This window comes from Plectropomus leopardus, chromosome 23 (genome assembly GCF_026936395.1).
Source record: "Plectropomus leopardus strain MGB_pleo_1.0 chromosome 23, ASM2693639v1, whole genome shotgun sequence".
Lineage (NCBI taxonomy): Eukaryota > Metazoa > Chordata > Actinopteri > Perciformes > Serranidae > Plectropomus > Plectropomus leopardus.
In genome coordinates, this window is record NC_142198.1 from 16,790,309 (window position 1) to 16,806,915 (window position 16,607).

The following is a 16,607-nucleotide window of genomic DNA, read 5'->3' on the forward strand; positions in this document are numbered from 1 at the left end:
GTGTAACCTTTCACCTTTGACAAAAGATGTTCTAAATTTTGATAAAGACTCACTACACGCATGTATTACGCTACCACAGTTGTCAAATGTATAACAGTTACCAATTAAAAAAAAACCCTAGATGAAACATGCTTGAAAAAATGATTACAAAAATACAAAGCGGCAGTTATGACATTGCATGTAATTTAAGATGACCATCTTTGCACAAGCCGAAACAGGCAAGCCTCAGAAGGGATATTTACAAAAGATTTGCATATAACAGTACAAAAAAATATAACCTTTGTATTTACAGAATTTACAAAATTGTTAATAACACTGGAACATGTAGGTTAGTTTTTTTAATAAGATAAAGGTGGGTTGCAATAGTCTCTCATGGCCAAAGATAGAAAATGTACTCAGTTTTATGACTTTCCTTCATCATATTAGCCTTTTTTCAAATGTTGCCCCAAGCAAAGTATCTTATGCATTTTACTTTGGGATTTTTGAGGCAATACATGTTGTGACACTCTACGAAATCTCTTGATAGGGTGACACCGAAGCATTCATGCGATTGAACTGGATCTGGTCGTACACAGTCTGGGGCTGGTGATATAAGGAGGGTAAACAAAGACAAAAAAAAACATCAGTGCCACAAGTGAATGTGAAAGCTAGTCTGGTGAGACCACCCTGGTAACATGAATTCAACGCTCTGTTTCACTCTGTATCAGTCACGTCTCGCTGCCACCCCAAACACTGTCAGGTTCAGGTTACTTTATTTGTACACGTAGGTATATTTGGTTTGCAGTATAAAGTGCAAGGAATCCATTAAACACAGCTGTCAAACACCACAAACAACAAAAAGGATAAAAACCTGACAAGAAGATAAGAAGATGAAACATAAACTACACAACCAAACCGTAAATAAAAGCAAATTAAAATATGCAAATAAATAAATCATAAATACAGGCTCCAAAATTATCTTGTGGAATGTGAAAATTTTGTGCAGTCTTCCTACAGCTCCTAAAATTAAAATCCATTTGGGTTTGTAGCTAAGCCAAAGTTGGGAATCAAGAATTGTACCGTAGCTGACAACATAAGCAACCAATCAGGGACTGCATTGTGCTTAATGACCTGACATGCAGGGCACAGTAACAAGCACTAACTCTAACATTAGTAGAGTAAACAGCGATTAGTGAAGTTAATTCAGTTATAGAACAATAATTAAACAAGAACAAGAGGGTGCACTCTCTGAATTTCTTAGAGGAAAATATTTTTTTGCCATTTTGCAGAATGGATGTGGCAAAAGCTTGATTTATCAACTGCATATCTGCTGGTGATGAAGATGTTCCTCGGTACAAATCCATGTTTTTTTGCTAATGACTGCGCTAATGGAGCACCACATCAGGAATGTTTGTTCACAATGCTTCAGACATACAACAAGGAAGCTGCCGGCTGGTATTCAGCAGTCTAGATGCAGATGGTTGCTGATTAAGAAATATCAAAATATGCTGGCAACACCAGTGTACCACAAAAACCTCGTGGGCATTGTTGTTCACAATGTACCCCTCACATACAAGTGGTAAATATAATTAAATTGTGTTTTCTAGACTGTTACTGTAATTACTGACAACGTATTTGTGTAATTGAGGCTAGTGTAGAAGACGTTTGTCTACCCAGAAGAGTACCCTCGGCCACTGAAGGCGTTTGGGGTGGCAGAGAGATCGATAGTGGCTGATAAAAAAGAGCGAGACAAAGTGTTGAGCTCACGTAATCAAGATGGTTTGACCAGATTATGCAAAACCGACTTAAATACGAAAAGCAAAACACTTTTGAATTAAGATACAAATCATTTACTTACGTGAGGCTTAAGTGTGAAACAGTTAAATTCAGTCATAAGCGACTAAACTATTTGTTAATGGTGAGCAGCAGGAATTCACGCTACATCTGAGAGGGCTGATATTTTAGTTTGAATCAAATATCATGTTTTTAACCCCACAATAAAATAATAATGAAATAAATAAAAATATAATTTGATATAAGGAAGGTTAAACTATAGCCGCATGCTTAGGTGTATGGTAAACACATTTGCAATCTGCAAGAACATAAAAAATTACAGTTTTGGTCTTACCACAGCTGGAGCTGTAACGACTTTGTTCTCGATGGTTTCGTACAGTGTGCACGACTTCATGGCAGTGCCCTGGAAGATGGAGTAGGAAAATAATTCACTATCATCTAAAACAAGCACTGAATTTCCATTTAAAACCAATGCAGATTACTTGCGTAAAGCGATGTGTGCACAGGAAATACATGAGCATACTTACAGCCTCATTTGCAACATCAGATATATCAGCATACACAGTGAGGTCATGTGTGTCCACACCTGAAAGTAGATTTTAATAAAGAAAAATGCTGACATATCAATCACCAATTTAAATTATAAAATTAAAAATTAAGTCATAAAGACACACTGTTATTCAGTGTAGCGTGTCTTACCCGCTTGGCTTTTCTTGCGGTGACAAAAACATACAGCCACTGCAACTAAAATGATGAGCATCACACAACTTCCTCCTGCCGCACCCAAAAGAATGATAAAGCCCGGGCCTGAAAATGATGATTTTATCATTGTTATTGTGACTTAGTATCAGTGAAAGTGATCATAATCTTGTACGGTAAATAAAAGGAAAAAAAGGCATATAGAACTGATGGTGCAGGAAGACAACTACAACAAAAACAAAATGTAGTAAAACACAGAAAAATGTCTTTTCACTATCCTGTATGGCAAGCTGTTTTAACATAAACAGACTGACTGACTCTACCATGTATTAACTGAGGTTAGGATATCCAAAAAGACCATTAAAAAATAAACAACTTTGAGGAAGTAAAGGCATCTTTGTTTGAAATTAAAATTAGTCTGAACTACATGGCAATATCTGAGTTTCGTCTAGTTAAACACCATGAATTTAACAAATGAAATAATCACAATTTATTCAAGAGCTCCTCACAACCAATAGTGGCAACTTCAGTGATAAACAGAATACATCAGAGATATAAAGTTTGCAATTTTACTACAGCCAATTAAACGCCTCAACCATTTTCTTTCTCAAAAGCCAGACAGTAATTTCAGAAACTGTCACTCTGAGAAACTGAATTTGTAGATATCTGTAACATAATTACACCCTTAATCAACCCAAATATTCACTTCTGTGCACATACCCACAGGTGGGTCAGACGTACTGTTGCTGCACTTCACCACTTTGGATGTTGACTTCTCACTGACAACATTGGAAACAGTGCAGGTGAAATTGGTATCTTCATCCTGAGACATGATAATGTTGTTCAGGCTGGAGCCATTTATGTTTTGGTTCTTCTCGGCCCAGCGGTAGATGACATTGCTGTGCGAGGCTGCACTGCATGTCAGAAAAACTGTACAGGACTGGTTCAAGGGGTGCCAGGTGATATTAGAAGAGACGACAGGCTCTTCAGTTATGGGATCTAACGAGGCAGACAGAACAGAGAAAGAGAAATGGAAAGTTTCCATTAAACACTGCAGCTTAAGATCAGACTGAATTTGGTAAATCCATTATACATGAACATATACAGCAGAAGCAGAAGCTCAGAACACATCATTCACATGCGTAAAGATACCCTGGTGAAACTCTTTTGATATTCAAAACCTTAGATCCTAAATCTGATGAGTCCTGTATGTTTACTCCCCAAAAACATAGCTTTGCAAACCAAATTATCAGGAGTTACTTAAGCATGCATTTCAAAACACTGGATCAAAGACACTACAAATCTCTGATAATTACAATCTTATCAGGCCCAAAAAGACAAAAGAACCAAAGTGACAGCAAAAGCAAGTCCTGACTATGAATAGACTGAGACAACACACTGACAACCAACAAATGTAAAATAATACAGCCACAAAAACATGAAACTGTGTGTGGAAACAGTCTTGCTATTTAAATAAACATGCAATTCTAACTTTATTGTGAGGCTTTGGCAATATCAATAAATAAACCAGACCACTGACAGAGAGATGGAACAAAAAACATTGGATAAATAAAATGATGTGATGGAGATAAACAGCTGCGTATTACAATGCAACATTTCAGATTCACAGTTTGTGAATAAGCAACATGTTCTCATCCAAAGTCGTCACATATTGCCGCTTTGCAGTGGATTTCCGCGGCTACATATTATGTTTTAGGCATCTTTCTGTGTCTGTTGTTTATGCTCTGGGATGCCTCTACTATGATGTGAACACAAGCATGTGGTGTGACGACGTTGCACACGTTTATGTTTAGGCAACAAAAGCATGTGGCAACCAACTTCGGGACTTAAACAAACGTACATGTTCGAACGGATGGTTATGGTTAGGTGAAAGAGGCAAATGCCAAGGTGTAGAAAAAAAATGTCACATTCAGACAGGAAGTGAACATCAGACTCCTGCATGAAAGTCCAAGGTTTGTTGGATCCATACACCGCCACTCTCGCCTGCTCGGTAGTTACCTTTGCACTTGTAATATTACCGTTACAGGCAGCATTTCACCCTAATGCTGTTCAGCGGTGTATTATGCAGGCGCAACAGGTTCTGTCCGGCTGTGTTCTCAACTGATGCTGACCGTCTGCATATTATAGGACATCCAGCAGCATATAACAATACCATGAATAGTTCAGTCTAGCCATGTTCTCAGCAGACGATGTCCAGCGGCATATCATGCAGACACTTAAGTGGCTAAACTTGGAGCTCAGGATATGCAATGTGGTGCATCCTGTTATATCCAGAAACAACAGTCTACAGAGCATAGGAAATATATAATATATATGAAGAGGACTGATATTAGGGCATCTGCTCAATAGGAATTATATGAATCAATCACTTAATCAGCTAATAAATTCATTCATGATCAATCATCATTTATAAACAAATTTTAGTTTGCTTGGTCACAACCTACCATGAACATGCAGAGTGATGGTGACTGTTTCCCTTTGCTGGCCATTTAATGCAGACGAAAAACTAAACTGACCAGAATCTTTGAGAGTCAGTCCTCTCAATGTTAAACTAAAGTTTGTGGAGTTAAAGTCTAATCTGCCCTTAAACTGATGGTTTACAGAAACATTTGTATCTTTGTCTGCAATTACTGTCGGCCCATATTTCCATCTTGCCATGACGACCCCTTCAGTTGGTAAGCATGATGAAATCTCAACGGTGTCTCCAACTTTTTTATGGATGTCATGTTGACAACTGGAAGCCTCCACATCTGAAACAAGACAGCAAACACTTTGAATGAGTGTCATCTTTCTGGAAGCTTTCAAATTAGTTTTTTTTTAACATTAAAGAAGAGAGTCTTTGACGTTCATAGAGGATGAGCTATAAAGGACCAAATAACTACAGTCCGAAGGCGTCGTATGCAGAGTGCAGTACAGTTAAACGTCCTTCGTGTAAAGCAGAATAGAAAAGCAGAGCGCAGAATGAAATGAAACATCAAACTTAAAACCAGATGACATTTAAGTAGCATGACAACATGACACGAATGACATCATGACATGACACAAACAAAACCAATGTCTTCCTTCGACATTTGTTTTTGTTGTTTCCTGTCAAGAGTTTGAACTGGTTTCATCTTAACATGACAGTGGCCATAACCTCAACAACTATTTTCAATTAACTGACTTAACTATTAAATTAGTGAGTTAGGGTAGGAAATGGTTTGTATGACTCATGTTTCCAGTTGTCATACGGGCTGTTGGAGCTGCACTGACATGCAACATGTTTTATTAATAAAAAAAAGACATAACTAAGATTTCATTTTCAGATAGCAAACTGAAAATAACATTTGGAAATAAAATGTCAGCGGCTCAGCCATAGTATTGTCGTGTCAGGTGAGCATCCAGAATCAGAAAAAAACACTGGTGCCAATCTAGGCTGGTTACCATGCCCTTTCAAAGCAAAAGCGCTGAAACCTCAAAATCTGACCGCGACCAAGGTTTCACTTAAACTGCTTATTCTCCTATGTTCATCACTTTCAGTAAGTGCTGCTGCTAGTGGTGAAGGATACTCAGGAAATGGCCGTGTTGGGGAAGCGGCTCTAAAAATGACTTCAAGTTGGACTACAGCAAAGCTAACCTAGTTAAGTTATTTAAAGTTACTTAGAAAAATCAATTCTACTTTGTTAAAAAAAAAAGTTCAAATTGACAATGTACATGTGATAAAAAATTATAACAAAATATTATACAAAAAAAGACCAAATAAATGCCACTCCACTGAGATGATTACAAAAACAAATGTCCACTTCTTTACAGGTCATACATGAACAAATAAAATCAAATAATCCACTATTAACCCTTGGGGACTGGGGACCCTTGAATGTTTGATGGTGTTACAGCAGAGCAAGATGCCTGCCAAGCTGCAAACTACTGTCTGAAACCAACAAAAAACAAAACCAACTGCTGATTCCACAGCCTTTTAGGCCCCCAGGGTGTGATAAAGTGACCCGCTGATGTTTTTTTTTTTTTTTCCTGTGGCTTTTTACTAACTAAATGTGTGAATGTTTTAGTGACACTGTTATTTTTCAGCATAAAGTAAATTTAGATTTTTTTTATATATTAAAAATTGTCATAATTATATATTTAAAAATATTTTTTATAGAATTACCATAATGTCTAAGCAGTTTTTTCAGAGTTTATCCAATTTTTTTTATTTGTTTGAATATTTTTTGTTTTTGTTTATTTGTTTTACCAATGCATTGCTTTTTCGGGGTCATTTCCTCCTAATTTGCCAATTTACTTCTTTCCATGTTTTTGAAAGAAATCAAGCCAATTTGCCCAAGTTTCAAAGGGTTAATTACATGTTCATGATTACCCAACACTGAGAAATGGACACTTCATGTTTCTGCTGTCATGTCATGTGAATCTCACAAGCTTACAAGCTTCTTCAATGCAACTATGCAGCAACTATAAACACTGATGGCTTGTATCTGTGAGCTGTAGATAGAAAAGTCGAAAGTTTTATTCTTACTTTTTAACATTAAATGCACTTCCCTATTTCTGCAAATATCCTGAGATGGTCAACACACCCTTGTTCGTGTCAACTAATTTCCTGTACAAACAACTATGACTTATCAGAATATCTAATTATATTATTAGCTTTAACAATACACCCAATCCTCTTAGATTAATAAAAGAGAGAATGCGTAGGAAACAGAAAAGATGACCCATCCCTGAGTTGTGTAATAATTTTGTAGCCAAGCAGATGCAGCAGGAAATTTTGCTGACACAAAAATGCAAAGCATGTCCGCAAATATAACACCGTACGATACAATATTTTGCCTATCCGTGAAATTACAAACAAGAAGGTGGGGAGCGCAATTTTTGAGCTCTGTGAGCAAATTCAGATAAAAAAAAAACAAGAAGGAGATAATTGATTTTTGTAAATAATCTTACAGTTTGAGCCTTGAATTCTTTTTTTTTTTTTTCTTAATTTGATCATCCCACTTCTTGAATTAGCATATTACTGCTACAGCTTTGAAGCCACAGCTGCATGTCTCACTGGAGCTTTTTAGCCGTCTTGCATTTGCAAACAAACGCAACACAAAAACTGTAGGCATGTTCCAAGGAATACACGTCATTTCCCGATATGACAAGCGCACATCCAGTAAATTCTGCAATCTTGACCTACATAATCTATTTTAAGCACATGACAACTTACATCAGGCAAAACAAAAAAAAGTTTTAGAATTGTAAAAATCCGTTAACTTTACGAGGACAGGTGTACATACCGTGAAGGCAGATCCAAAAAAGTAGCACAGAAATGTATGTGAAGAGGCAGCTCAGGCAACCACCAACCATCTCTGTGGGGAGAGAACAACTTCTGTTTCCTCTTCTGGTCTATCACATTGTGCTGTCACAGTACTAAAGAAAAAAATACAGAGGGTGGAGAGAGTGGGAGGTCTCTGTCAACGAAGAAGCAGAATATATCTAAAATAGGCATATCAGAAAGAACTGTAAGGTACTAAAAACGAGAGTTGAATCAGAGATCTTTGGTCAGATCTTACAGTAAATCACAGCCAGATGTCACGCATGAAACTGTACCGTATCACCATTGCATAATTTGTTTTCACACTTGAATATTTGCTATAAACCCTGGAAGTCCTGACCCCACATTATATCAGCTCACTCCAAATCTTAATTAGCTCAAGCGCAAAAAATCTTGTGAAACAAACTACTGCAAACAGCCATATCTCAGCTAAAAGTGTGAATATATTCAAGTTGAAAGTCCACAATTGAAAATCCCCAAGCAGGAAGGACTTAACCACATCCTGTCATCAGATATTCCTACATGATAAGATGCTAAAAATGATTTCTGTTTCAAGTTGTCCAAGAGTAAACATTGTCAAAAAAATAACTTTGCGTGGCCAATGCTATAGAAGAAGCATTCAGAGGATTGCTGAGTGTAGTCTTTACAGGTGACTTTTTCAGCCTGCAGCATAAAAGACAGGCAGTGACTCGGTGTCTTAACTTCAGTGGGGAGTTTATTCACCACAGACGGGCCAGAACGGAGAAGAATCACAGGGTCTATTGAGAGGAGGTGCATTCCAACTCGTAAAATATTGCCGCTTGGTGAGTGCCGATTACGTCTACATATGACACACACGGTATCCCCCTGCCTTTGTTGTTAACGATCTAAGGACAGCGTGTCTAACACCTGTTTGATGCATTATGTCTTTTCAAAATTTACTGCCGTTTTCTCAAGGAATGTACAGTTTCAAATAAATTACATCAATAAAACACCTCGTATTTATTTCCTTTTCCAACAAAAGCACAAAATGAATTCAGGAAGTAGACAACTTCCGCTTGAAAGTCTGGGGTTTTTTGGACCCATCCACCTTCCCTCCCTAAAAGAACTTTCCTTCTCCTTATAATACATCGTTACGTACAGTACTTCAAATCGATGCCATCCAGCTGCGCATCATACTGCCGCAACAGGTGCTGTCCGGTTGACTTTGGCGTTGCAAAAGTTGGCATGCGGCCATGAATTAAACTGACGGCATCTGCTGATGTAACCGCTACGAAAGATGGCTTTTAACATTGGTGTGTTATGCAGAAAACCCTGACCAAGTGGCGGCATTTCACACACTTGTCATGAGAACGGGCTGGAAGGTGAGGCCAAGCGTCCAGAAGCAGAGGGGCTAAAGAGCCCGACTGGAGAACGGGGTATGACCATGACATAAAGGTAGAAAGGAGCAGTCCAGAGTCTTGTACTGAATTCAAGGTGCAAGGAGGTGCGCAAGAAGGGGGTTCCAGTAGTCGGGAGAAATTTGGACATGACCTAGACAAGAATCTGGTCTTATACAGTAGCTGCAAATACTCCTAATGTTGTACAAGAGGATTCGTGAAGTGCAAGCTACTGCTGCTGAGAATAACAGGGTCATGTTTCACACTATCAGACAGTAACCACAGGAATAGTGACAATACCTTTTTTTAGTATTGAGACAAAGTTCTGTAAGATGAGAACAGAAACAGATTGAATGGACAAGTCTCTGTGCAGGAGTCCCTTCCCCCAAAATAACACAGGCTTAGGCCAAGATCACACTCGTCTTTTCAAAGTGAATTTTGTGATTGAATGTGCCAGACCGAAACACACTTGACAGTTCAATGCTAACTGCCCGATCAGACAGAGATGGGATTTATTTCTGCATGAATATATTATCTGCTCCTTGTGACATACATTTGATACATTCCCCAGATGGTACTTAAGTGCTGTCAGCACCTCACTATAATCCAAATTCAATGTAAGCCACCTGTGCACGTGGTCGGGCTTATCAGATCCCAATGCGAGGAAGATCTGAGTGTACTGATCTGTGTATCTGTCTCGCTTGCATGTCTTTATAGCAGAACTTAGGTCTCACGTGTTTCGACTGTTAGTGAAAATAAAAGGAAGTGAACAACCAACCAACGAGATAAAGGCCATCTGTGGCTCACTGCCGACAAAAGACGATCCTCCTGTACAAGAGGATGTCTGTCCATGCTGCATAGTCTTATCATTTAGAAGAGGACGTATCAAAAATGAAAAACAGATTAAAGCTCTAATCCACGGACTGGTTGGGATGTTGTGAGCAGGCAAGGAAAATAAAGAGTCTCCAGCAAGAGCCGTAACCCCAATCACTACTATAGTGACTCACAAGGCAACAACAAAAGACTGTGGTTTCACTTGTCTCCAAATCAACAAAGAAGTCGAAATTACTGGTAGCCGCTGTCTAAATATCACCACCATGCAATAAACTGCGCCTTGCTGCGTGGTGTTTCCGCAGAGGTGGTCTGTGCACTGCAACCTAACTTCATTTCCCATGAACTTAAAAGTGATGGCCTGTTCGCAGATTCAAACTGTAATGTGAAACCCACACTGTGTAGCAGAAGTGGTTATGATGCTACCCAAAAAAAGTAACCTGGTAAACTGTGTGATATTTCACACGATTGTCACAGTTTCTTCATTGGTGTGGCTTCTGTTAACATTCAAACCAATTCTTATGAAAATATTTGGTCCTGAAATCTCAACTATTGTATTCTGCCTATTCATGTGTGTCATCACTATTTTTAACCAGTTTAGAATATGGTTGGATTTCTACATTAAATGTACTCACAAATATTTTTTTTGTTGTTAAGATATGAAATTGTTTTTTTCCCTGTGAATTCCAATGGTCTGATAATCTGATTATCAAAAAAAGACAATAAATGGTGTTTTTAACAGACCTTTTTTCAACAAAGCAAAAACATAAATCAATTCATTTTCCATGTTTATTTATTTATTAATATTTAACGCTTATCAATAAATGAAGTGACGCTGTTCATATATATTGTATTTCATATTGTATTTATTATCATGTCTGAAAATATCCTCAAATTCTTAAGTATCACCAAACACAAAATGCTAAAAACATCATTAGATGAATATTCTGTTGTCAATCAATGAAATGCATTTTTACTTGACTGTATCACTAAAAATCACAGCAAAAATTATTTGTTTTTTTCCCTTCTTTTCTATTTAATCTCAATTTCCCCTATGCATTTTCCAGTGAAATTCCCCATTCATTCCGATGGATGTATTGTTTTGTAGTAGTAGTAAAATAGTAAGTAAAATAGAATACTTTCACATGATATTTTTAAAATAAATAATAGGTTTAAATATGTAGTAGTACCTGGGGATTCACAATCTTCAGGTATTCTTCACTGACTGTAGAAAAGAGCAGAGCGTTTAACATTGAGCACAGCGGCTAAAAAGTTTGCAAATAAAAGAAATTAGGTCATTTCCTTTTGTATAAGTCGTGATCATCAAGTGGATTAAATGTGTCAACTTCTATTTTAAGAAATTTTCATACAGCATGTATTCCCATTCTCCTCTTTTGCACAGTAATTTCTATTTCAAACCTTTTAATTTTCAAGGACACGCGGACTTTTTAACTTGCTGAAACCCTGAAGTATAACATGGGCACGTTTACCAGTGTTTCTTTTGAAAGAAGAAGTGATACAGTGGAACAGTGGACAGTGAGTCATACAAGAAACAGGATAGAGACACTTTGAACGGCACACCCTGACCCTTTAGATCCTCCATTTTAACCCTAAAACACGAAGGACGAGAGTTCAAATGTGTAAAAAAAAAAAAAAAAAGTTCACAATAATGCTTAAACCAAGTTGGGGCTGCTAATTCATTCTTGACAGAAAACAAACTTAAAAGATAACACATACAACATAAATACACGGTTTTTAAAAGTTTTTTCCCTCTGTGATATAAATCCAACTATTTGAGGACAGATGTTCAATTTTTTTCCAAAACTACCTCAACATGAATCTTTGCTCTATTGTTTTGTTGATGATGTACTCCTTTTCACAAATCTGGAACCAAATCAGAAGGGAAAAAATTAAAATGATGAATAAGACATTAAATAAGATATTGGTGTAATAGGGAAAAGTTATAATAAAGAGAGGGGTAAACTGTACCATTTAAAGCTTCTTCTGAGCCTCTCATTTCTTCATAGACACAATCATCACCTACAGGTCAGAGATAATTAAGACAAGGTGATATTAAACATGCCACATCTGCGATACCATTTTAAACCTGTAAAGGCAACATGAACATAACAAGGTTATCAAGTTTTTTTTTTTCATGATTAGAGTTCAAAATAAACAGATATCATACGTTTGCTCTGATTGTTTTTAAAAAGTAACGCCTCTAGAAAATTGTGTCTTTGTTGACCTCCAGTGGTTTCACTTGTCATCCTGCTGCAGTGATGGACAGGTGTACTCCAGGAAGTGGAACAGTTTTTATTTATTTTATTTTTTTACCAGAGCTAAGCCCATAAAGTGCTGCTTAGCCGGTTTTAAAGGTGCAATTCACTCAACAATTAAAATACATGTATTTCTTCTTACCTGCTGCTCTAACTTGTAGTGCTTATTGCATATGCATCGCATATGCAATAAGCAGTGATGCAGTGATTATTTATTTTGGTGAGAGTTGGTAGTGTTGGAGATATCTGCCATGGTTGAAAAACTCAACAGAAATTTCTCTTTCAAGAAGTTATGACACGTTTCTCTCTACTTTTTCTTTCTGTCCACTGAACTTCAACTTCCAACCGACTCACTGCACAGAAGGGAGTATACTAAACAACCTATTGCAGTGAGGAAAAAGCTTTTGCAGAACCTGGATATTCTGCAGCCTATGGTCCGGTACCGTCTACCTGAGAGCAGGAGGGTGAATTCACACCAAACAATCTAGATAAATAGCAACAAAGGTAAGAGGGAAAAAATATGCAAAATTGAATTTTAGGTGAACTGTCCCTTTAAGTTACTCTTTAAAAATGTTTGAAAATTGAGATGTTCATGTTTTACTTTAGTCAGCACAGTAACAACAGAATAGAGATAATATCTTGTGTATGTTTTTGCACCTCCAAATACCAGCAGACAGATACAATTAACCTGATCCTGCTGGTTAGCATGAGTGGCTGTAAATCATTGTCACAGTTTCCTTTTTCTAAGAAGCGTTGCTGTTATGGCCAAATTTGGACAGTGTTAACACCACTGTGTGTACAGTGTGCTCAAATGTCACAGTTTGCTGTCTAATAATATCTTTTTTGTTGGCAACATTTTGTACCCTCTATTTTGACATTTCTGAGAGCCTGTCTGTAAATATATTCTGGGAGCATACTGTTATCTGAACAAGTATTTTGCTTTCATTTTTGGTTTCATATCTTATGTACTTACTCTGCTTGCGAGGATGATGGAGATGAACCAATGGAGATGTGACGTTATTGTATATATTTGGGGGTCCACCTGCAAAGGAATGTTTCAGATAAATCAAATTTTAACCATTAAATGATTAAAAAGCTCTACATTAATCAAAGTTTACTGTAAACTCAACCTGTTACACCATCTTCAGAGCCTCTCATTGTTTCATAGACACAACTATCACCTACAGGACAGAGATAATCAAAGTATGTCATACAAATAAATGTTTGAAAGTGCGCAAAAAACGTATTATTTTGAACAAGTTAAAAGGTTTAAAATAGCGATGAAAGCAAAGAGAAGTGGATGGAAGACTGACCATGAAGAAGAGACGAGTACACATGTTGCTGGGTTTCATCTTGGTTGACCATTTGAGACTGGGTGAGCCTGTAAAGTATAGTTCAAAATTCACATTAGCAGACGAATAAAAAAATAAAATAAAACCTGTGAAAGTAAAAAATGACTGAAAGACGTAGTATCTTGATGTTGTTATTTGCAGATCAGAGAAATGCCCTCACCTATTAAAACACGGACCTGTGAAAAAGAGGTTATGTATTTATTTTTGTTTTGTTGTTGCACATTAAAGCACAGACCTCAGAAGTATTCAGTATGAATTTGGATAATCAACAGCCCAGGCACCAGAAGAAAATGTTGGCATTTTACATTTCCTCAAAACCATGAATATGTTACATTTACATGTTTCATATGTATCATATTAGCATTTCTAAAGTGACAATATATAAGCTGACTCTCATCGGGAGGTGGAGAGGATGATGGATGGTGTGTCATCCAGGTGAGACACCTGCCGAGCTGCAGACCGCTGTTCACACTAAACAATCTGAACGTGGTTGTGTTTTAAATGACCTGCTGCTGAGTGTGCAACAAAAAGTGGTTAGAAAGCGGACGTTTCAACATAGCTTTTGTATCATGTAAAATACTATTATATGCAAGTAAAGTGGCAACATTTTTTCTTATGACTGGGTTGTTATCCATCTAATATCAGTAGGAGAAGGTCTTACCCTTTGACTTCTTGTAGAAAAGAAGCAAAAGCAGCAGTAGAATAATTAGTAAAATTCCAATTATAGGCCCAATAATCAATGGTAAAAGAGGTGAGGAGCTGGACACTGAAATGATAAACATGTAATATAATTTTTAGAAGCAGTCTCACTAAAATATGTGTTTTTAAAGGATTCAGATACCAAAGTAAAGCAAATAATACATACATTTTTTTTGCATGCACCTGATCCTTGAGGGTTGCTGCTACACGTCACTCACACTTACACTCCTCAGAATCTAACCCTAACCCAAATATTCACTTCTGTGCACATACCTGTGTTAGGTGGGTCAGACGTACTGTTGCTGCACGTCACCACTTCGGATGTTGACTTCTCACTGACAACATTGGAAACAGTGCAGGTGAAATTGGTGTCTTCATCCTGAAACATGATAATGTTGTTCAGGCTGGAGCCATTTATGTTTTGGTTCTTCACGGCCCAGCGGTAGATGACATTACTGTGCGAGGCTGCACTGCACGTCAGAAAAACTGTACAGGACTGGTTCAAGGGGTGCCAGGTGAAATTAGAAGAGACGACAGGCTCTTCAGTTATGGGCTCTAACAAGGCAGACAGAACAGAGAAAGAGAGAGGGACACTTTTTGTTAGACACTGCAGCTTAAGATCAGACTGAATTTGGTAAATCCTTAGATTTGGCTTGCTGGAGTAAAAAACTGCATGTTACAATGAAACAAGAGGACAGTGGCATTTCAGTTTGGACAGAAGCAGTTTGGAAATAAGTTACCGAATTCCTATTAATGCTTTTTAATGAGCAAATACACTGTAATCCATTGCAAAAACATGGAGGCCCAAAGCAAGTAACATTTACTTGACAACATTTGATGACAGAGTTTGACAAAAACAGAAAAATCCTACCATGAACATGCAGAGTGATGGTGACTACTTCCCTTTGCTGGCCATTCAAGGCAGATAAAAAACTAAACTGACCAGAATCTTTGAGAGTCAGTCCTCTCAATGTTAAACTAAAGTTAGTGGGGTTAAAGTCTAATCTGCCCTTAAACTGCTTTACAGAAACATTTGCATCTTTTTCTGCAATTACTGTCGGCCCATATTTCCATCTTGCCATGACGACCCCTTCAGTTGGCAAGCATGATGAAATCTCAACAGTGTCTCCAACTTTTTTATGGATGTCATGTTGACAACTGGAAGCCTCCACATCTGAAACATATGAACAAATAACAGAGTGAGTGTAATCTCTTTGCCATTGTGAAACTGATCTTTATATGATGGCTCATGGATGGTCACCAATATTGACAGAGAGAGAAGGTAGGAAAAAGCGACTTTGTCATTTAGAAACTTGGATTTCTTGGATAAAAAAGGCACTGACATGCTTCTAAAGTCAAATTTTACAAACATGCAATGATTTACAGTATTATATATAAATAAATGAAATTTTCAAGTAACAAAATTGGAAAAATATTATTGGCTTAAATGTAAATGTAAATTTAAACAAGCAAGATGCAGATGAAGCAAACCAGGAAATACTGTAAGTTTGACCTACATTTTTCAGCTGTACCATTTTAAGCTCTTGCAAGAGTGCATCAGTCAAAAATGCAAATACAAATTGTCTCATAACACTAAAACTGCATTGGCTTACTGAGCAGTGGCATACACACCATGGAAGAAGAGCCCAAACAGCAGCAGAGCACTGAATGTGAAGAAGTCAGTTGTGTATTGGAGGCGACCCTCAGCCATCTCTGTGGGGGGAAGGACCACTGCTTCCTCTTTTGGTCTATCAAACTCTGCTGTGACACGTTAGAGAGAAAAAAAAACTGTCAGCCGGAAAGAGACAGCAAGCAGGACATGCAGTGTGGCCATGCCTGATAGAAAAAGTTGAACATGTAAGAGCTGAGATCATTATCATTGTTTTTTGGGTTGTTTCTTTTAAAAGACAGCTGTTTCAAGTTTAATTTACATCACCAGCCTCCTAATTGACTGTATTCTACTTAGAAACTAAATCATGCACTTAACTCATTTTAGATAAGAAACTGTCTTTAGAGACTACTGCAAAGAAAACCAGTTCTAGATGTGTTAGACTAAGTGTATCACATTTGTTACTCTGTCAGCAAGAAGAACTTTATCACATCTTGTCATCAGATATTCACACATTCTTGCAAGTCAATTCATTTCAAGTAACTTCTGAAGTACATGCCTCTGCAGAAGTGGCCTGTACATTGTCTTCATTATGTCTTTTTTTAACATTATTTTTTTTCAGTTGGTTCACAATAACTTTTAAGTTGTTCCTTTGTGAATTTAGCAATGCAAAGTTTGATGAAA

The 16,607-nt window shown here is 37.3% G+C and overlaps 2 protein-coding genes across 3 annotated transcripts in view; both read right to left on the bottom strand.

The window, feature by feature from the left end:
• Positions 1 to 161: 161 nt before the first annotated feature.
• Positions 162 to 7,913, bottom strand: LOC121961908 (uncharacterized). 2 transcript variants are annotated; one of them, XM_088073342.1, is made up of 7 exons: positions 7,761 to 7,913; positions 4,938 to 5,243; positions 3,214 to 3,471; positions 2,473 to 2,580; positions 2,301 to 2,359; positions 2,108 to 2,176; positions 162 to 582 (listed from the first exon to the last, which is right to left on the bottom strand). In XM_088073342.1, exons 1-7 carry the CDS (start codon positions 7,828 to 7,830, stop codon positions 508 to 510), a joined length of 945 nt encoding a protein of 314 aa, XP_087929468.1. In that variant the 5' UTR covers positions 7,831 to 7,913; the 3' UTR covers positions 162 to 507. The 2 variants fall into 2 exon arrangements, with proteins under 2 accessions (XP_087929468.1, XP_042367943.2); XM_042512009.2 differs by having other exon boundaries at positions 3,193 to 3,471; positions 7,761 to 7,912.
• Positions 7,914 to 10,762: 2,849 nt separating this feature from the next.
• LOC121962449 (uncharacterized) overlaps positions 10,763 to 16,607 on the bottom strand; it is a 40,054-nt gene continuing 34,209 nt past the window's right edge. Inside the window, exons 2-11 of the mRNA XM_088074003.1 lie at positions 15,947 to 16,075; positions 15,186 to 15,488; positions 14,588 to 14,869; positions 14,277 to 14,381; positions 13,776 to 13,791; positions 13,577 to 13,644; positions 13,394 to 13,444; positions 13,237 to 13,305; positions 11,977 to 12,027; positions 10,763 to 11,871 (exon numbers count right to left, since the gene is read on the bottom strand). Coding sequence (XP_087930129.1) covers positions 11,864 to 11,871; positions 11,977 to 12,027; positions 13,237 to 13,305; positions 13,394 to 13,444; positions 13,577 to 13,644; positions 13,776 to 13,791; positions 14,277 to 14,381; positions 14,588 to 14,869; positions 15,186 to 15,488; positions 15,947 to 16,075 — 1,082 coding nt within the window. The 3' untranslated portion in view covers positions 10,763 to 11,863. The remainder of the gene's footprint in view (positions 11,872 to 11,976; positions 12,028 to 13,236; positions 13,306 to 13,393; positions 13,445 to 13,576; positions 13,645 to 13,775; positions 13,792 to 14,276; positions 14,382 to 14,587; positions 14,870 to 15,185; positions 15,489 to 15,946; positions 16,076 to 16,607) is intronic.